This window comes from Python bivittatus, unplaced genomic scaffold (assembly GCF_059951505.1).
Source record: "Python bivittatus isolate LINGU-HERP-01145 unplaced genomic scaffold, Pbiv_v1 ctg000850_np1212, whole genome shotgun sequence".
Lineage (NCBI taxonomy): Eukaryota > Metazoa > Chordata > Lepidosauria > Squamata > Pythonidae > Python > Python bivittatus.
The window spans coordinates 41,800,235-41,822,315 of NW_028277112.1; the positions used below are offsets into that span (position 1 = coordinate 41,800,235).

A 22,081-nucleotide genomic window follows, 5' to 3' on the forward strand; every position below is an offset into this window, starting at 1 on the left:
ACTGCCTTATTCCATTCCCCAGCCCTCATGGCGAATGACTTCTCCCACAAACTCTATGGCTAGATGTTCTCAGCTTGGTGCATTCCAGTTGTATTGCAGTACAACTTCCCCAGTCTACATCATCATGCTCACTTGGGGGGGTCTGGAGCTATGGTCTGAAACATTTGAAAGACTCCAAACTGAGAGAAGGCTATAGACTAAGTGAAAAAGCAAAATACTGGTGGGTGTACAGGAGTTGCTGCTAAAGCAAAAAAACAAACGAAACAACAACCCCTGGAATAAATTAGTTTGGGGGGGGAATTTGTTTTAACTTGGATTTTTTTGGAGAAAAAGGGTGCTGGGTGCCTTGTGATGGGGAAGGAGAGCCGGTATTTTAATTTTCAAGAAGACCTGTGAGGAAATAATTCTTGCAGGGAAACAATGCAATGTGTAGTATTAGCTCTTAATTGTGTGGGAGAGACTGACTCCCATTTGCTGTATGGAAAAGAAAAGACACTGTATGTGTTCAGAGACACTTTTGCTGTATTCCCTTCCTGGTGCCCTCCAGATGTGGAGGTGCTGATAGGAAATTCTGGCAGTTGTGATACAGCAGACATGGAGGGTGCTAAATTCAGGAAGTCTGGCTTGGATTATCTTGTGACCCCCAGTTCTTAAATGTTCCAGAGATTGTTGCAGAAAACTTTGCTGGCCAAGGAGCTGCTGTCGGGGCACATCCTGTACCTTTGGAAGAGCCATTTGTTTTGCAACATAGCTGACTTCATAGCTGTGTTGTCTTTCAGAGTTTGTGTACAGCACCTTCTACAAAAATGAATGATTACTAACGGTTGTTAATATTCTGTCTTCCTGATGCCTTTTGTTCAAGTGAAAGATCAATAGTGGTATTCATCATATGGGGTATTGATCTGGGTGTAAAAGATCTGCATTCCACATTGAGAGTGTGGGACTGGAAAGACAGGAAAGAAGCTGTCTAAGGATTGTATAATAACATGGAGAAGATGTATAATAACATGGGGAAGAATTGAGATTTTCTTTTTTTTAAATTGTCCTTCTGACTCTTAGAAATTGATCCTTTATTTTACTGACCTTTTTTCAAATGGAAACCAATGCAGAATGTCAACATCCATTTTTGTACATTTAAAACTCCCTCTTGTCTTGGAATTTTTTGGTGATTAGATGGTTTCCACGGTTGCAGCCTTTTTAGCACCTTTTTTAAAATATTATTTCTAGTATTCTGAAGTCTAGCTAGATTTAGTGAAAGAATTTTTTTTCTCACTTATCTTCTTGGAATTATTTACAATGTCATGGTATGTTTCTATGGTTATTTTGATTAACTGTTACTTTCCTAAAATGAGAAAATGGGCCCCTTGACTGACTATTTCTTTTCCCAATGTGCCTCATACAACAAAACATCTTGGCCTGGCCCTGTTCTTTCTTGAATGGAAGATTGTCTGGATCAGATATGCGCTTGTCGAAAATCAGGATCTACTACTAGGTTTCCAGGTGATTTGCTAGACATTTCTTAGTGATTTGGGATAACTTGGGAAGGGTTTCTAAGTAGCAATCTTCTATTCCATGTCCCATCCTACCAGTAGCAAGCTGCTTAAAATGTAACCAAGCAAACAAAACAGGAGTGGATTTTGATATAGAAAACCTGTGACCTTAGTGCTCATGTGGAAGCTGACAGAGTGTCCAGTACCTTAATTCTAAGCATAATTATAATTTCTCTTAATTTTTGTATGTGACTCCACCTGTTGGATCTTGAAGTTCAAGAAAAAACAGTGTCGATCCTGCAGGCTTGAAGTCGCCCCATTGTTAATCTCTATAGCAAATAAATTCCATGGCTTGGCTTGGCTCGGTTCGGCTTTTCTGTCCTTGACAGCCTTTGGAATATTACAGTGTACATAGGTGCTTTCCTGATTTATAGCCAGTGAATTAGCCACCAGTTGCTTGGAATGATTTGTTTATTGATTGTAGAAGCCATTTAATTTCAAGTGTGGCATTTTTTGGTCAAAATCATTATTGCTTTCACTATTGACAGTTTATGAGGAATGACATTGCTAATATGATAATACAGCTTGATTCAGAGACAGGCCATGTGGCAAGACGATGTAGCCCTTACCTTGTTTTCTCAGTTGGCTTTCAGATTTTAATAAATCATGTGAGAGCTTAGTTGTGTGGTGCCTCAATGTACAAACAGTGGGAAGAAGGAATTGTCCATTTAAATGCAGCGGTCAGTCTAATTTCCATGATTACTCTCAGAGGCTTGTGTGTGTTTTTCTCAGTTATGGTCAGATGGTGTCACTCTTGAGAATTGTAGCTTAATTCATTTCAATGATGAAATAAGGTGTTGGATAGTATTAATAGTGTTAGTTTTATCCTTTCCATACAATGGCCATCTTTTTTTTCTTTTTTGTGCCCAAACAGTAAATAGGGGTTTGTTACTTGGTATAATCCATATATCTTCCTCCTGCTTTGGAAGATGCTGCAGTTACATTGTCCCAGTAGTCAAATTGTAGTGTAAATTCATTTTCAAATATCCAAGTGAGTAACTGAGCCAAATCTAAATGAAAATGTATTGCTGCAGACTCAGGATTACTTACTAAAACACATAGAATACTTCCTTGGGATTGTATGGAATGTAGAATGGCAAAACGTGTCACATGTTAGGGGAAGATCAACAAAATATAATGGCCCAGTTGCATTGCTCTACTTTTGGAGAACATCCAAGACAATACTTTTTGGCCAGGTAAGTGATTCCTCCCTCATGTGTTGGGCTACAACTCCTCCTCACCCACAGCCATGTCCTTTGGGGTATGTTTACAAGTTTTATGGAAGCTCTTTCCTTCTCTGTTTCTTCTCTATTCCTGCCTGAAGAACATCTACACTGTCCTCCCTTTTCTGCCATAGTCAGTGATGTGGAACCAGGTACTGTAGACAGTTTTGCTAGTTAGGATCTGGGGTGTGAAGACAAACCAACTGTTTATCCATCTGAATTTTACTGGAATTGACTCCACTGGTTGGAAAAGCAGTACATAAAGATGGTAAATTTAAAAAAAGGAAAAGGGGCAGCAGTAGAGCTGTACTGAGCTGTGCAGGAGGACTGGAAATGCTAAATGCTTTTAATGAATAGAATATTATGATTTTTTTTTCTTGTGGCACTTGCGATAATATAACAAAACTTATTTTGATCTCATTTCTCTAATTTTTCCATCATCTTTTCAGTTACTGCTCCCTCCTACTTTCCCTTGTTTTGCATTGTATTCTATAATCTGACATGTACGGAGGGATAAAATGCAGATTTTGCAGGCTGCTTCTGCTATTTAATAATTAGTTATCTGTTTTGTTCTTTCTCTTCCTCTTTTTTCTTTTTTCCCTTCTCTTTTTGCAGAAGGACGGATGCTAATTCAAGACATTCCTTCCCTGGCCAGCAGAGGAAGTCAAGAGAGCACATCTGACTTAGTTGTGGACTCCACCTACTACAGCAGTTCATACCAGCCATCCTTGTATCCTTATTACAACAACCTGCACAACTATTCTCAGTATCAAATGGCTTGGGCCACTGAAACCACCTCTGGTGATATGGAAAGCCCGTTGGTAGGGTCACCTGTTAAAAGCAGCCTCCAAAGCATCCCAGCAACTTATATGTCAAGCCAGTTGGGAAACCAGTGGCAGGTACTGTATAAATGAGTAAAGGCATAGCCTTGTTTGGTAAACCTTAAGATTGTTCGAACTTCTCTGAGCATCACTGGAATTGCTGCAGTTCTGCAGGTTCAAAGTATATGACATCTTCCCTAACTTGATACTCCCCAGGTGTGTTGGGTTAGAACTGCCATTATTCCCAGTTATTATTACTGATTGTCAGTGATGATGGAAATTGTAGTCCAACGCATTTAGAGAGGAGCAGATCAGAAAAGACAAACGGTATTGTCATGCTCACTCTTGTTTTTTTTCCTCCTCAAAATAGGTATATGTTAATTGAGATTCTATCTTTACATTTATTGGGAATATGAGTTTATCAGTTCAGCATCTCAGGAGCCATTTGCTGTTTTGTTTGTTGTTACTGGTTTTGTAATTTTACATACATGTAACTAGTACTAGAGTATTTGACCAGAACTTTAAAATCCCACTTAGTCATGAAGCACATTGGTTGAGCTTGGACGATTAACATGTACTTGGTCAGCCTATCCCACCTCACAGGATTGGTGTGCAGAAAAACGGAATGAGAAAAATCATGTAGTGAGCATCTGCACAGAATAAATGAATAACAGAACTGCTACAGCTGTGGATAAAGAATTGCCATGTTTAATCTGGCCTCATTATCCTATATTTATTATAAAAACAGGGACTTGGGCCTTGCATTGGTGGGAATTCTGATTAGATGTAAGCCCCACTGAATAAAAGATTCTTGCATGAAGAGCATAAGAAATTGTATGATATACTGATGCAGACTATGTCTCTAATATGATTGGCAATGCTCTTTGACGTTTCAGGCTGGAATTTTTCCAGTTTCTCTCTGGAGATAAAGCCTGGACCATCAGTCTGCAAAGCATCTGTTCTACCACTTGCCTGCAGCCTTAGAGTGATTACACTTCATGCATTTAGGGACCTATCCACATTGTTTTTCAAAGGCAGCCCAAAGAGGAATTGTAATGCCTTCTACAAGAAGGTGATTCTCAGGAACAGGAGTCAAGTCTCAGACAGATGACCTTTGGATTGGAGATACTATAAGAATTTCCCCCTCTTGACAAGGACAATGGTAAAAGAAAAGGCTGCTCAAAGGATTCAAACAGTGATGCTGTCCGTATATGAATTACACATGTGTTTAAAGTTTTATATTTTTTAAAAATGATGTGCCCAGAATTACCACTTTCCTTTCAAGGGCCTCTGTTCTTATTTCTTTCCTGTGGTGATGATTGGGAAGAAAATATGAAATCATTGCCATGAAAGCTGAAAGGAAAAATTAATTGGGTGTACCAAGAGATATATTACATTATTAATTGCAAGAGGTGTTGAGCTTGTTGACCTAAACAACTTGTGTGTGAAGGATTTAAGAAAACTCAGGCATCATTTAAGCACTTTAGAATGTGATTGCTGAATGTAGTTGCTATCTCAGCTAAGAAAGTTACTCCCATCACCTCTACCCTCAACTATTGCCTCAGGTGGGAGTCACCTAAAATGATTTAGATGGCTATGCTAGACATGAGGGTAGCAGCACATGGAAGAAATTGACTGCATGAGAGCCCCCATTTCAGTGCCCCACATCTCTAGTGGCTGATGATACTGGTTCAAAGCCCTTTTACAAAATCTGTAGAATCCTTATAACAGGTTATGATCATTATAAGTTCCTCTTCTTCTACCAATCATGTGAATTCTGAAAATTGCAGTCCCAACATAGGAAAAGGCTAGGTTAAGAGGCGTGTATAGAAATGCTAAGTCAATATTTTAAACCATGGTTTATTGAATAAACCATAGTGGCATAGCTACTGTTATTAGTAGTGGTATTTATTTATCTATTTATTGTATATTTTATAGCATGCCCAAATCTAATGCTGAGTGGGTTACAACACATTAAAAGTTATTTTAAAAAGCAATAGTAATAGTGGCCCCTGCATTCCAGAATGCTTCCCTCTCCCTGAAAATTTTGAGACCCTATTGTACCATCTTTCAGGCCCCTGTTAAAAACCTCTTTCCTTTGCCAGATTCTTTCTTATATAAATGTCAGATGGATTCCAGTCTCCCTCAAGATGGACAACAGTAACAGTTAACTATTAGTATTATTTTTATTTCCCATTTCTCACTTGTGACAGTGTCAACCCTATTTACAGTAAAAGAATTAAAATAAAATAATAGCAAATTAAAAAATAGTATAAACATATTTGTAAAAAAGATGGGAACAAAAGGAAAGCAAAAAGACACCAGCATCCATCTGACATTTATATAAGAAAGAATCTGGCAAAGGAAAGAGGTTTTTAACAGGGGCCTGAAAGATGGTACAATAGTGTCTCAAAATTTCCAGGGGGAGGGAAGCATTCTGGAATGCAGGGGCCACCATAGAGAAGGCCACCAATGAATAATTGCCCGTTTCCCTCACAAGCAGTTCTTCCTTCTTCCTTCCATAACAGTTGTCTGCACAACATTTTTTTTTCTTGTTCAGTTGTGGTGGATTATGTTGGATCAGCCTGGTTGTGATGCTGCAGTAATGGGCGTTCATTTTCTGCTGGTGCACATGGCTCATGCTGGTTTCTCTACTTCAGATGGCTGTTTCACAATTTGAGTGAAGGGCCTATTAGATTCTGATGCTGACCACAGACTGCTTACAGCTCACTCCCAAACCTTAATCCTAATCCTGAAGCCTCCAGTTAGAGCCCTGGCAATTGTCATCCTCTGCTGCAATCACCAGCACTGGGGTTGGAAGCTTCAGAGGAAGGAGAACTGCCCCAAACCTGAGCAGCATATACTGTAGTCTAGTGTTTCTCAACCTCAGCAACTTTAAGATGTGTGGACTTCACCTGTCAGAATTTCCCAGCCAGTCATGCTGGCTGGGGGATTCTGGAAGTTGAAGTCCACACTTCTTAAAGTTGCTGAGGTTGGGAAACGCTGCTGTAATCACTGAAGCAAGGCATGAGCTGTTTGCAGGCAGCATTAACATCAGCAGTGCTGCTGCAGTCTCAGCAATGGTTTTTGGGGGGGGGGGTCCAAGGGCTTCAGAAAAGGAACTTAAAGGCCACAGTTTGCACCCACATTTCTGTCTAAACCTGAAAAGCAGCAGTTCTTCAGATTCTTGAACAATTTGTATTAAGGCCCCCAAATCGAATTAAAATTATTCCACTAGCATTGTCTTTCACCTAATACTTACATGGAATATTTCATAGAAACAGTGTGATAGTCCAGGGTCCAAGATGAAAGTCAAGGAGAGGGTGAAAGCAAATCAGTAACACAATTGAAATAAGAGAAATAGATGGAGCCAGTGGTCCAGTGAGCAAGTGTGCTCACCTAGTTAATCTCTCCTCCTTGGTTCTTCTTGTCAGTTAAAACAGCTAAACAAGACCAGATGGTCCTATCTGTGGTTTGCTTTAGTATTATGCCCAAACCAGGATTGTTTTCTCCTATAAGTGATAGTCATAAGCTAAGAACAAAATCTGGCTTTGGCTTGTTGAGAAAGACACAAGCCAGGATTCATATGGATTTGTTTAGCATAATGGTAAAAAAGCCACATAAGGAAGTTTCTTAATTTGTCTAGCTCTCCCAACTGGGGGAAGAAGCTGCACAGGAATGATCAAGCAGGGCATATCAGACTGCTGGATCATTTCTGTTTAATGTTGTTTGAACTGGTTCAAAACTGCCTTGAAAAAGCCTTGTATAAATTGTTCGTTTATTCCCATATGAAATAGAACAATAGAATGTTGTCAGAGATGTTCTACTGATTGAATGTGAACATTGTTTTTAAATTAGTCATGACTAATCTATAAAATAGCCAATTATAATTTAAATATTGGGTTTAATATTAACATGTTGTTGAATTATCTCAGCAACCTGAATCCATTCTGGTTGTCATTCAGACAGCATATTGTACTTTATACAATACAGATTTATGCTAAAAGTAACCTAATGTTTCTGACAACTCAAGTGTGACATGAATATAATCCATATTTCTTGGAGAGGCTAATCTAAATTGTTTATTTTCTGATACTGCTAATATAGGGCTATATCTCATGGTATCTCAGTGACTGAGATTCTGATGGTAACATATTGTTTGTGGATCACTGCTTTTGTCTAAAACAGTAGATTGGAAGAGAATAGCAAAGGTTAATTAAGTTTGTCTGTCAAGGTGGGACAGATACAGAAGGCACTTGTAATTTTCAACTTAGAGTCCATGAGAGGCAAACATAGCATTGTTGTATATTTTTTAGTGGTGAAAAAGTCACTTAGGGCTTTAGAATTAAAATTGAAAAGCGATTCTGGTATGAAGATGCTCAGTATGTATGATAATCCTTATTGTATGGTAATTCTGTATTATCCTGGACTCCAGAGCAGTTTCTCCAATTTGTGCAGCCTCCAGATACATTATTTTCAACTTCTAGATCCTCACCAATAGCCATATTGTTTGGGATTCTGAGAGTTGAAATCTTCAGAATTGAAGAGCATTTGTTTAGGATAGGCTGCCCTAGAGCAACCTTTCTTAGCTTCAAACATTTTAGATGTATTGAAATTGCGACTCCCCAAATTCCAGCAAATATGTTTGCTAATATTTTGCTGTTCCAACATATGTAGATGGAGAATGTTTGTGTAGATCAGTGATTCTCATCTTTGGCAGCTAGAAGTTGTGTGGACTTCAACTCCCAGAATTCCCCAGCCAGCATGGCTGGCTGGAGAATTCTGAGAGTTGAAGTCCACTCATCTTCAAGTTGCCAAGGTTGAGAAACACAGCTACAGATGATTACTACAATCAATCCATAAGAGAGGATACTATGCAAAAGTATAATCAGCTATTACTTTCAGATCAGCAAGAGGCATATGGTTCTATACATGGATAGATTTCTTTTGAGAGGCTTTGTTGAAACAATAGGGTGGTGAAACTAGCATGCCATTGTAACATGTCCAGTCATGGATTTGGTAATACCTAGGGTGTACAAGCCAACTTTTATGAATCATTCTCATATATGCCCTGGAATAACAGGAATAGGCAGGAGGAAGTTTACAAAAGTCATTATTTATTTGCTATAAGTGCTTTGAATGTGTTCATCTTCTAGACTGGAAGATTAAGGTGCCTCTCTCTTAAACTTTGTTGCCTTCTTCCCTCATGTTCCAAGTTAATTATGTATCTTTGAAGCATATGTGGCACACTGAAGCAAAAATGGTCATTGTCTGTCAAGTTAAAAGAGTTCACTCAGCATTAAGCGATCATCTGGGTCCGGTTTATGAATACCACGCTAAGGTCAAGCATTTTATTGTTTGGCTAGTTCTTTACTGTTACTATAAAATAGGGTAGCCAAACTCTATAAAAAGGAAACCTTGTGGTTCAGATTTACTGTGTTATATATTCTAAATAGTTTAATAAAACAAAAACTAACGCTTTTTAGTTTTCTCTAGTGGTTGATTCAACACATATTGTTTGCAAAGCCTAGCCTCTGTCTGTCGGTCGTACTGTGGTTTACAGACTTGGTGCAGATAATAAGATTATAAACCATGTCTCTTGCTAGGCAAGGACCACATCCTACTAATAATAGTTGTAATAATTCATTGGATCCTGGGAATTTAGGTGGACTTTTTTAGAATAAGAAATGAGAGAAACACAAGGCTCGAAAGGAAACAGGTCATTGCCTACAACCTCCAGAAAAGGTAAAGAAGGTAGAAATCCTTTAAGCACCAGTGGGTAGTGGTCCATTTATAGCTTCTGAAATTATATTATCCTTTTGCAGTGATTATTTTTAGAGGGGGCACAGAAAAACAGAAGCAAATAGAGACTGAGATTTTTTTCCACAGCAGAACAAAAGGAGTTCATGAGCAGCAGGTTTGAAAAACCAGCCTGTATAAAAAGGTTACTCTAATATATGGAAGCATCCTTCCAGTTTTCTTCATGGATGAAAAATAACTTCCAGGGTCAGGATTCAAGGTTCTGTAAATTGGTAGCCTCCTATATAATTTTGTTATTTAATGATGATTTAGACCAAAGAATATGTGCAAGTTTGATTAACCCCTTAGTTTCTGCCTTTGCTTTCCTCAGAGGGCACAGAGACTTGCTAAATAGTGCTAAGGTTGGGGTGCTGGGCAAAATGTTTATAAAGAAGGGAAAAAAACAAACAAACATAAAGCCTTAGGGTCCAGTGAGACAGTATTATATGACAATGCTCATGTACTAGGAAACCAGGTTGTCATAAAAACAGTTCTGTATAGCAACTTCCAGTTACTAAAAACTGGAATTATATAGAGCAGGACAAGATGGAACCCCCAATTCCATATATAGAAATCAATGAGATTGGCAGCTGTATTTTAATTTTATAGGATATGGCTAGGGAGATTCAGAAATTCATTCACCTGTTGTCTAAGACCTTTTCATTGTTCCCAGCCTGACTTACCCAAAAGCCCTGCTATGGAAGTAGGAATGGAATAGCAATATCTTTCAGAAGGACCCACCATGAATTTCAATAAAATTGATGACCCACAAATTTGATTGATTTATCAGTACAGTGACCACAATTGGGACCAGCAACTCAGTCACTAAGTAGAAAATCAAGTGACCACGACTGTGCTTAAGATTTTACTTCAGCTTTCCTTTTTCCCCCTTCCCCAGCGCTTTGGAATGCTCACTCTGGTGCTGGGATAATCAGCAAGAAGGGAATTAATGTTTGTATTTGCCCTCTTTGGAGAGGAAGGGATTACAAGAGAGTAAACAGGCACACAATGGGGAATACATATTGAAAGGAATATGCTAGTGCCAGCTGTTTGCCTAGCATGCTTGGGAGGAGGGGGGAAGAAGAAAAACAGGTCAGGCACAGGAGAGATTGCCTAAAGGTTCCCTCCTCCGCTCTATGAGGAGGGGAAAAACGGAAAAAGAAACAGGTCTGGCACAACACAATGCATACTGACTGTAATGGCGAACATGTGACTGAGAAAGAGAGATGCTGCAAAGGTTGTAAATGTACGCCTTGGTTGCAAAATTATTTTTTTCAGTGCTGTCATAACTTTGAACAGTCGCTGCAGAAGCAGTCAGTAAGCAAGGTCTACCTGTTTATAAAGCTTGGTAGTGAATACTCTTACCATTATGAAATCAAGATTTTAGATATATATACAGTATATATAAAAAAACTGAAGGTGGTGAACATACCTAATGCTCCTGCCTCCTACTTTCCTAACAAGAACCCTGTGATGTGGGTTGGGCTGAGAGAGAGTGACTTTTGCCCAGCCTTACAAAATTCATCAGAATATGAAACTTGTAACTTACCAGGTAAAGAAAGTCCATTGAAATGCACGTTTCTCTCATATGCAGCTTTTCTTTGTGTACTCATCCATGCATACTGTTTTATTTTGCTGCAATTCGTATTCTATATTTGTGCTCTGCAATTCCTTTGGAAGCTTGAGAATTTTAGTCTTCCTGTGCAAATCCTTTGCTTTCATGCAAAAGATGACGTTCTGGTTGCATGAAAGCAAAGGATTTGCACATCTCTAATGAATGTATAGCAGATCTTCACTAAACCAGGAAGACTAAAATTCTCAAGCTTCCAAAGGAATTGCAGAGCACAAATATAGAATACGAATTGCCAAGAAAAGATTGGGGTTTGAAATGGCATATCTCCTTCAGAAATTAAGGTAGTTGTCCCTGCTCGACATTTTTATGCTTCTTACATCATAAGCAAATTTGTAAATGGCTTATATTTTTCATGAACTGAAGCTGTTTTGCCCCGAGAATGAATAATTTGCCTTCTTGACAGCCCTGCGTTAAAGTGTTGATCAGTTTGAGAAATTGAATACTGTATGATAGTAGGAATCAGGGGAATATACTCTCATGATATCCTTACTTCCTTTACACTGGAGACACAGATCCATTTACAGTGATGTCTGCACGTGAAAGCTGGAAACTAGGTTGCTTGAAAGAGAATTGAAAGCGGTCCAGCCGTATCTCTTTCCCAATGGTGTACATACTGTTTTTTTGTCTCCTCATCATGACTAATCAAAGGAGGGCTGGAGGCATCTAGAAGTGCTACCAAACCTGCAACACCTTGAGCAATAACAACCACAGGCTATGAACAGTGTTGGCAGGGTAGGCTTTATCAGGCACCTGCGGCTCCGTGAGGACCTGGGCACCACTTCCTTCAGGCTTCAAAATGCCTTTCCACGGATGGGGACAATAACACTGTTGCTGCCTGAGTTGGAACAAATTGAGGATTTCAGGCATAACATTCTCAGGCGGAGAGTTCCAGTGATGAATTCAGTGGGAGGAGAATGTGATAATAAGCCAAAAATATGCTTATGTGTGGGGAAAATTGCCTCCATCCAATGCAGGTTTTCTCTCCTTGCATGCTTGTATGACGTGCTCTTTCTGCTATTTCTCTTAACAGGTGAAAAGCCCAGAAAATCGGCACAGCTTGAGTTCCCAGTACAGGATGCATTCTTACTATCCCTCCAGCTCTTATTTGGGACAGAGTGTTGGGGCCCCTGCCTGTGTTCCCCAAATTTTTACTTTTGAGGAGAATCCTTCTTACTCTGAAACAAAAGCAAATGGTAAGCATCTTCATGAGAAGAGATGTTGGGGCTTCTGCTTAAAAGCCAGTGGTTGAACTAGGCAGAGGCACGTAACATGGGAGATAGATAACATTTTATTAAAATTTTCTGAATTATTCCTAAAATAGTTATTTCCACTCATTTTTTTTCTCCAGCATTATTCTTTCATTAACTATGAATGGAAACCAAACATTCCCGAGTATTGATTTATGTTTTTGCTTAGGGACGTCTTCCTCCTTGAAAATCTGGTTTCAAAGTCTGCAACTGCTGGCGTAGTGTTAAATCCTTCTTCAACTTGAGTACTTTGTAACGTATGAATTGCTGGGGGGGGTATTTTACTCCAGCCTCCTCCTCATGCTGCCCTCTAGATCTGGCAGGCCTGCCAAAGGAAATCTGGGAGCTGTCCACACATCTTAAATCCCTACAAACAGCCTTCTCCAACAGATCTGGCGGGCACCCAGTTGGAGAAGGCTGTTTGTAGGGATTTGAAGGAGGAGAATTGCATGCCTTGTACATTTCTAAACTTCAAAAAATTCAGTGTTTTCCATCATTATTGACTACTTGTCCAGACAATATTCCAGACACTGATATTGTTCCCTAAGTTAGTCCATCAATCAGCAACAGACAAGCAGGGAGTTGTAATTTACTGAGCTCAAGCAGAATTTTCTAAGCTCTGACAAAGTATTTTTCCATAACAGGGCAACCTGCTGTCCTGAGAAGCACAGATACAATTATGAAGGGTGCAAATATAAAAACACATGGCATTCTTTTTGGATGGTCCTTCTAATAGTTCCCCCATCTTCCTAATACATTGATCACTTCAAGCACACGTATACATTTCCATTTTAGAGGCAGACAAAGGCCTTCAGTCTTCTCTGTGATTGCAATAAGAATGTAAGAAGTGTGGAACTCTGTATATGTTTTTAAATCAAAATAGAAGAGTTTGAAGAGTATCATTCTTTCATTCTTTCTTTCTTTGCTGCCCCACTTGTGAATGTCAGAATGAATTTTAACAACTTTATAGCTTAAAGACCTCAGTAGGCGGCAGCACATACAGTATGTCATTAAAAACAGAAGGGTATTGTAACCCAGCTATATATTAACCAGGTTTACTTCTTAACTTGAGCTCCACCAAGGCCAGGTAGCTGGAGAGGCACAAGTTCAAGACCACCCTCATAACAGAAGCTCACTTGGGCTAGTTACCCTCTCACAGGGTTGTTGTGGAGAAAAATAGGAGGGAGTGCTTTGTATGCTATCTTGAACACCTGGAGTTAAAGGCAAGATATAAATCTGTCAGTCAGTGGTGACAGCAGCTGACCAATTTTGATTAATCTTGGCTGATAAACAGGATTAGATGCTTGAATCGGAGGCTGTGGACTAGGTGGAGAGATTGAAGAAATAATCCAGAAGACAGCAACAGCAAATCACATATGTTGTTACAGAGAAAAAAAAGAATGTGCCTCTCTGGAGTAAAGCTTGATTCAAGGGAGATATTGTTTAAAGTGGAGCCATATGTATTCCTCTTGGGAAAGGCTCTAGGGAGGGAGCCCTATTAAGCTTCATGGTGAGACAAGCTCTGTGCCATGAAGAGGGCTTTATAGGTGATAACCAGCACCTTAAATTGCACCTGGAAGCCTCCTAGGAGCCAGTGCAGCTCATAAAATAGTAGTGTCACATGGGTATACAATGACATACTAATAACTACCATGTGACTGTATTCTGGACTATTTGCAACTTCTGAATGGTTTTCAGGGGCAGCAGTATAGAGCACATTGCAATAAGCCAAACAAGAGGTGACCAAGGTGTGAATGATCTTGAGCAAGATCCCCTCATCCAGGAACAGGCCCAATTGGCACACACAATAGTCATCCTGAATTTTATTTGGAGTGATTCCTTGCTAAACTGTTCAACTTCTCTTTGGAATTGTTTAATTCCTAATGTCTTGTAAATGTTCAGGGTGTACTCTGTGTGACATCAGGAGGACTGAGAACGAACAGAATCAGAATTATCCCCCTCTTCCTCTTTCTCCTACTCAGACATAACTAGCAGTGGTGGCAAGGGAGGATCAGGCTTTGCAATGAGGCTTCAAGTACTTGGGGACCATGGGATTGTGGTTACTAGGATTTAGGAAACCTGGGGATCATTTAATCCAACATTATGTTTTCAAAAATAAATTCCTGTTGCTGCTGCTGTATGTTAGGGGAGAAGGGAACTTTATTAGGCAATTGAGAGACTAGGAATATTCAACTGATTTATATCCTAGCTGTCCCCCAGGACCTCAAGGCAAACTCCAGGACAGTTTGGGCCCAACTAAAGTAGAATTCCAAACTTGAGTAGTTACAGGTTATTTCTATTACCCCTCCCTCCAATTCTGAATGGAGTGCAGATAAACATAATTATGGGTTGGTTTAGTTGATACCATGGGAACAATACTGAAAGTGGATTGTATATAGAAGTGATGCTGAGTTCACATGCTCTGTCTTGCTTGCTGACAAGTCATTTAGTTGACACTTTCTGATTGCCCTATTTCCTTATAAGCCATGCATTGTATTCTGCCTAACTCCTGAGTCTCTAGCGATTGTTGGTAATTAATTTTTAAATAGGACTGAAAGAGGAAAAGTGGATACTAGAGCTGTGCAGAGTTTTGTATTTTAGAATATGGAAGCATCTGCAAATTAAACCAGATGCATATTTTTCTGGGATTGTATTGGGAATTGTGCTGGGGAGGGAATTTAGCAGTCCCAGAAAAAGACAGCTGCTTTTTGAGTGCCCCGGACACTCCAAAGCACCTTTTTGCCTTAAAATCTCTGCATTGCTGTAGTGGATAAGGTAATTTCCTAAAGGGCTAGTGCCTTGACCCTAGTATGGTAGCTTCCAATTTTTAATTTTTCTATTATTATTAAGGAATAAAGCAAAAAATAATACAAGTACAAATAGCTTGTAATATTGAAGTGGTTATCCTACCTTTCAGCTTTAAATAGCACTCTGAAAGTAAATAAAATGTACCTACAAACATCTAAAAAGAAAACATTATTTAAAATGCAGGTCAAACTGTATTGGAAAGGGGCAAAATCTAAAGGTTATCAAAAACAAGTCTTCAATCAGCATCAGAAGATTAATCACAACAACCGGATAGATTTCCTTGCAAAGGTGTCCATAGGGCTGCCACAACAGTAACTCTTTCATGTACTCAGATGGTAGTGCGATGCGCATCAAACACTTCCATCCAGTCATGGTGGCTAAGTAGGATTCTGTCGAGGGAATCCCAAGGTTTGCTATGATTTTTGAGCTCTGCCTATTAATACAAACCTGAGATGCTGCTGACTCTCCTAGTATGGAGTAGTGGGAAGTCAGAGCCTTCTAATTATCTATTTTTTCCCTTGTTATGTGTTGCTAGTTAAGTTCAGTATCTCTGTTAACTCAAGGGAGAACTAAGCAAAGAGGAGAGGCTAAAAATCTCCTTAGATTTCTAGTATGTTTTGCATAGAAGAATTGTTGATTCAAGGTAGTAAAGTCGAATTAATCTTAAGTGATCTTGGTGATGTAAATAATCAGAGGCTAAAAGAAAATTAAAAGTGATTCTCCCAGAATAACTAATGCTCAGAGTTATTGAAATAGGCTGGGACAGTTGTGCTTACTGCTTTGAGAGTTTAATGCTTGATATTCAAGATTACTTAGACCAGTTTGGTTGTCCTTGACACATTTTAAATGCTCTGCCTTGTTTGATAGGTGATCAAAACGTTATTTAAAGGCTGAATGGTTTCTATCTTGTAAATACATAAGTAGATGGATGAATTAGGAGTCTATAAGTGGTGGTAATGATTGTGAATTTACGTCGGTCTGTCTGTCTGTCTGTCTTTCCCTCCCTCCCTCCCTTCCTTTCTTATCATATTTATATAGCCGCCCATCTCACGCAAAGTGACTTAGGTTTAGCTAACTGTGAAAAGTCTTTGTGAGCGAGATTACATCTAGAGAATTTTCACTTGGGCTGCAAGCAAACCTATGCATACTTACTGGGGAGCCATTAAACTCAGTAAGACTTACTTCAAATGTGCACAGAATTTTAATCTTATCCCTGCTCATTTCCAAATAAGTTAGGATGCTCCTCGACATTTGTAGGGAGCCTGGAGATGACTTTGGAGAAGCCATCCAGAAGCCGTTAAGACAACAGGTGCAGAAGCATGTGTTAAACCTAGGAGGTAGGAAAGTGTTAGAAAAAAACTCAGACTGGCTCCGCCTTGACTCCCTGGGATATAAGAAAGAGGGAAAGGAAAATGCACAAGCAGACTTGCAAGAGTCTGTTGTTATAACCTAACTCAATAAAGCATGGTTCTGATGTATTTGTGGAGCCAGTTCCTGATCTGATCTATCTAGTAGGGCTGACAATTTTAGATCACATTTGCTCTGGATCTAACAGTTGGAAATACTGCTCCATGGCAGGCTCGTTTGGAGGCGGAATATCTTCAGTTGGCTCCCATTAATGCACCCTCAGTGCTGGTGCTTTGATAACCAGAAAGTTATTTTTCAGTGCATACCTTCTCAGAGGCAGAGCTTAGGCCAAGTACAAGTTGAATAACCTTCAGGAGAGCTGTGCTGTCCTTCTGTCGGCCGCTGTCTTTGAAAATTGCCTGCAGAGTTAGTGAGCGGGAACAGTTAAGATTTACAAACAATGATGAAGCTTGTCACGCATCTTTCACCATTCATCATCTGGGTGCTGTGGCTGGGCGGTGAAGTGTTCTTCATAAAAACCAGCTCAGTGTGAAATACACCTCGCTGCAATGTTTACTGCTCTGAAACTCGTCAGAAGCCCTTTATAGTAAATCCAGATTGCGAGGTGACATTACAGTATATCATTGCACAGCGCGGTGGGGTTTACACTAGGAATGAGTGCAGTTCACACCAGATGAGATGTCGAAATTGAGTTATGTAGGAATTTGGCTGTTATATGAGGATAGCTTTGTTTTCTCAAGACTTATATATATATATATAATATGCTTTCATTCATATAGCTAGATAAATAAATGGGTGGATGAATGGACAAATGGACAAATGAATTAATGAATGAATTAAGTGGCAGGAATACATATTTAGTTGCCCTTGGGTTACTTATGTGTAATTGGACGATATTCATTTCTGTACCTTTTCTATTCTGTTCATTATTTTCTGCTGTTGCTTATATACTTACTGTTGATTATTCATTAGAAGTTTTATCATGTTTTAACTGAAATACTGTCAAGCCATCGTAAATGCACTTATACAATCTGTCAACGAAAATACAGCGCACTACAGCCCCAAATGTCTTTTCTGCTGTACCTCCCTTATTATAAAACTAGGCAATATGATTTGCCAGAACACTATCTTACGTTTTCAGTCATATTACTTTTAAACAAAGGGGTTTTTTTTCCCCCAACAGTTGTAGCCATTCCATCAGGATGTCAGCCTTATAGAAAGTTCAGATAAAAGAATTCACTTGTTGTTGAATTGGCATACTTTGCTCTGCAATGCATTGTTCAAATTTGCAAGGCACATTTCATTGCTTAGTCACATTATCCTCTTTCCTTATAGAAGCAAGAAGTCAGGAAAAGTAGATTAGGGAGGCTTTCAGATTATTCCTTTATTTCACAATTATCCCGTCTTGTTCATGGAGGGAAAGATAGAAGAGCCAGATAATGTCTTTTTACTGCGAATGTTGGGAACCGTCTGTCTAGAAGCATTCTTAAACCCTTTTTAAAGCCTTGATGAGATTGCTATTAGATAGCTATATATTTAACAACATATGGTCAATAGCGTGTTGCAAGGATTTATGGAATTTTATCCAAAATTGTCAACATTGGAAATTGTGTTCTTGAATTTCTAATAGAAAAATAAGGAACCTCTGCCCCTTCAAATGTACTATGTAGTACGATGAGTGATGAATAGAAGTTGTAGTCCAGGAGTATTTGGAGATTTCTTACTTCCCTGTCTTATTTCTCTGTTACTGTCCTTCAGATTATTAAGCAGTGATATTTTAAATGAGCACTTTTTAAGTGTGAGGTAGAAAGTAAGAGACCAGCGACTAGTGACACATACAGTAAGCCAAATCCAGACCTTGATGTGGGAATTCACTGTTCGTCTTTGCCTTCTCAATCCAAGTATGAAGAGAGAAAACAGCACAACAACAAGGGAGAGCAGTGATATAGAAAAGCGATTTCCTAATATTTCCAGCCTCCACCCATGAATGTGGGACAAGGTAGATCAACAGACACAGCTTCAGACTTTTTTAAGCCTCAGGAAAGAGGTACCCAATTCTACCACCTTGTGTATATGAGAGCACCTTGGCTGACTGAGTTCACTCATGTCATGATTGATGCAATGGCTCCCCTTCGTCAGTGCTCACTACTTGTTCTCATGACTGTTGCTATTGCCAGACCACTCTCTATGCATGCCCTTTTTCTTTTTAAGCCAAATCTGCTAGTAGTGAGAAAAAGGTGTTGGTGCTGTTGACCTGCTTACATATTCCTTCTTCTGGACCCAGTGGGAGTGTGGCAGGTGGTGCCAATGATGAACATTTGGCTGGGTTGCTGCTTCTGTATTCTGAGATGTAGGTCTGATGCCAAACAATGACTACATATACTTACGGCTCTCTATATTCTTGAACTTTGGCAAGAACCTACCAACTATCCCTTAATATGTGTGAGATAGGTAAGACTATTTGCCAAACTAGTCCAAGTCAGTTTTCTGTGTCTGGAGAATTGTTGTAAGCAAAATGACAGATGACCTTTTAGTGGGATTACCATAGCCCTGTTGGGTAAGTGTCACCCATCGCAAAACAAATAGCAAGTAAGAACACAAGAAGCCATCCAGAAGCCATTAAGACAACAATTACATGTAAGATATTACTAATTAGATGTTATATTAAAATGTTTGGATGAATTACTTGTTTGGCACTTCAGCAACTGTTGCCAGCAGCAATCCTCAGATGAAGGTGCTGTGATCCATTGGCTGTCTGGTGTTCATGGAAACTTGGTGTAGAGAAATGTTGCTGTAGTTGAAGTTGTGTGACCATGGAAGTGAAAAGTTGACTAATATAAATGCAATCAGCAAAATGCCCATTAGCGAAGGGTAGTTAGTATTTTATTATATCTATGTGGGGAAATACACAGAAAAACAATTAACCAATGGCTGTATCTCTTATATTGTAACATTGCAGGTTGTCTGCTTCTTTAATGGTTGAAGCTTTGAATACTGGTTTTTGTTTTTGTTTTAGAATTGCACATTTGGTTTCATTAGGAAAAGTGATACCTTGTGGTTTGTGAATCAAACTTTCACTTTTGTTCTTCTTTCAGCAGAAAAATAGCACTTGATTACAAAGAGCCCATAAGAGATAAGCAAACTGAAGGGGAGTGAAAACCATGCATGAGAAAATAACCTAGTTAGGGGGAAGGGAGGTGGAAGAGAGCAAAGCTGTCTCACAAATAAGGAACCTCTGTTTGTTGATTAGATGGGCCCCCCGCTTACAGCATCCCAGAGCTGTCAATCACGCTGTAATGTTTCTACAAGTGAAAAGTCAATGTGTTGTTGTTTAATTTGACATGACTCTTGAGCTGCGGAAAGGAAAAGCATAATCGCTGCAGGGGACAGTTAAGTAACTGTGCTCCATGTCAGCTTGTCTCGCTCTGACTACTGCATTAAACGCTTTGCTGATGAGCGATAGATTTGGTTAAATACCAGGATAATTGCTAGCTATAGCACCCAGCACTCTTGTAATGCCTTGTAGTACATCAGTACTAGCTCTCGCCTCAGGCTGTTGGAGGCTTATCCACTCAAGAGGGCACTTATGTTCAATTATATTGTTCTCTCTTCCTTTCTGAGAAAGCAATTGTTGCTGAGCCAAATGAGCCACAATAAATTATATTTCTTTTCCCTGTAGACCTGTTGAAGTAGATCAGGCATGCAAATGCCAAAGCTGCTATTTTCTAAATCTTGCCAGTATTTTTTTTCCCTGCCTGTCTACTTCACATTATCTGTTTTTATGAGGCAGAAGTGTCATTTTAAAAATCTGTGCACACCAAGTTGCTCCTTCGGTATGAACCAAATATTTGCTTCTTCCTGTCTCTAGTATGTTCTTTATTTTTGAGGGGAGATACTTTCAAGCATACATGCATACAGTTGCAGAGAGGTCCCCTAGTTAGTCTTTTGTATCAAAAATAGTGAAGAGTCTTGTGGCACTTTAAAGACTAATATATTTATTGTTGTGTAAAGTTTTGTGAATCACAATCCACTTCATCAGTGCAAGGAGTATAAACCTAGAAAGTAACACACATACAGCTGTTGCCCCAGTTGTGAGGGAAGAGGGAGTTTGTTCTAAGTATGATATACCTACATCTGTAGTTAAGATGACTCAGAATAACACTTCCCGGTTCCTGCTCCTCACAAACCTCTTTTCTACCTAAGATATATTGGTGATTTTTTTATTATCTGGATTCATTAACAAGAAGTCTTGAGAAAAACCCATCAAGCTTTCAATAAGCATCAACCTGAGCTAGACCAGTCCAGAAAATAAGTTAAATTTCAGGACATTAATATATAAAAAAGTGACTGCTGCACATACTTATAAACTTCCAGCTTCCATGACATAAAATGCATTGTTCACAGCCAGGTCTTAAAATATAACTGCATCTCTAATTCTTGTTCTGGCAGTGATAGAGTGTTCAGGAGAACTTAAATGAAATTTTGGCAAGTACCGTTTCTGACATCAGATTTTAATCCATTGTATGTTCTCTTGAAGATATAACTCTTATAAATAGTGATGTCAGAGTAGATACAGGGACAGATTTGGCATCTAGGTCTGCCACAAGATTTTAATCCGGTGTCTGTCACTGTATGTGGTCTGGTTGTTGCTGTTAATATTGTTTTAGATTGGATGGCGGTCTCTTTACAAGTATCAGGCTATCACCTAAGGCCTGTGATATAACTGGGATGGACTGAAGATTAGCAATATGTTTAAAGAATTTCTCCTGGGAGCTGTCGCTAACCGATGATGGTCTACTGACTTCTTCTGGGATCTGTCTTATAAAAGTTTATTCCTAGGAATCTGCATGGGTCTCTTGGTTTCTTTCATTGGGTGGATATTGGGGTTTGATGAATGCCTGATCTACCTTTTGCTGGATGACACCTTTAACATTAGCCCAAAGTATGCATACTTTGCTTAAGAACTTTGATGGCTAGGCCTTGGAAAGTATTCAAGATGGGAGGCAAAGGAATCATAAGGAGGAAAGAGATGATTTTGATCAATGTCAGAAATGTATAGGAATATTTGTAATGCTAATTAAAGGCTTTCCCTACCATATGGCAAAGAGTTTGTGTAATTCACCTTTTCTCCTATCTATAGCATTGCAAACAGTTTTATATTGTGATAATTCCTTCTTCCTAGCTGAATTTTGGAATAATAATGTAGGAATTGGGCCTGGGGAAAAAAAACCAGTCCAAAGCAAAGATATTTGTTGTTCTTTATAGTCTCTGTGTTTTATCCCTGTATGGAGCTCCTTTTTGACCCTTTTTTGCTTTTGGTTTGTTTTTTGATCAGAGGCTTAACATACTTATTTCCTGTTGTTTTTCCACTGAAAATTAGTGTGAAATAGCCCTGCCTTATTTCTCCAGTTTTCCCCATTTTGGCAATGCAATTTGGGGTGAAGGGGGTCTGGAGAATGCAAAAGTTGGGCTTAGGGGCTGCATATTGCTCTTCTCTGATACCTGTGGTTCTAAAGTGGTATTAGAAAGTGGTACTATTGAAGATATACAGCCTTTGTTTCTCCTCTATTTGATGCAGGACTGTAAGACTGCTTCCTCTGTCTTTTCTGGGACATTCAAGAAATAGCCCCAC

The 22,081-nt window shown here is 39.2% G+C and overlaps 1 protein-coding gene across 1 annotated transcript in view; it reads left to right on the top strand.

Annotated features, from left to right (window-relative positions):
- The window catches only part of DMRT1 (doublesex and mab-3 related transcription factor 1), a 65,841-nt gene that overhangs the window by 25,392 nt on the left and 18,368 nt on the right, over nucleotides 1-22,081 (top strand). The window contains exons 3-4 of the mRNA XM_007423763.2: nucleotides 3,389-3,672; nucleotides 12,057-12,219. Of these exons, the coding sequence (XP_007423825.2) occupies nucleotides 3,389-3,672; nucleotides 12,057-12,219 (447 nt within the window). The remainder of the gene's footprint in view (nucleotides 1-3,388; nucleotides 3,673-12,056; nucleotides 12,220-22,081) is intronic.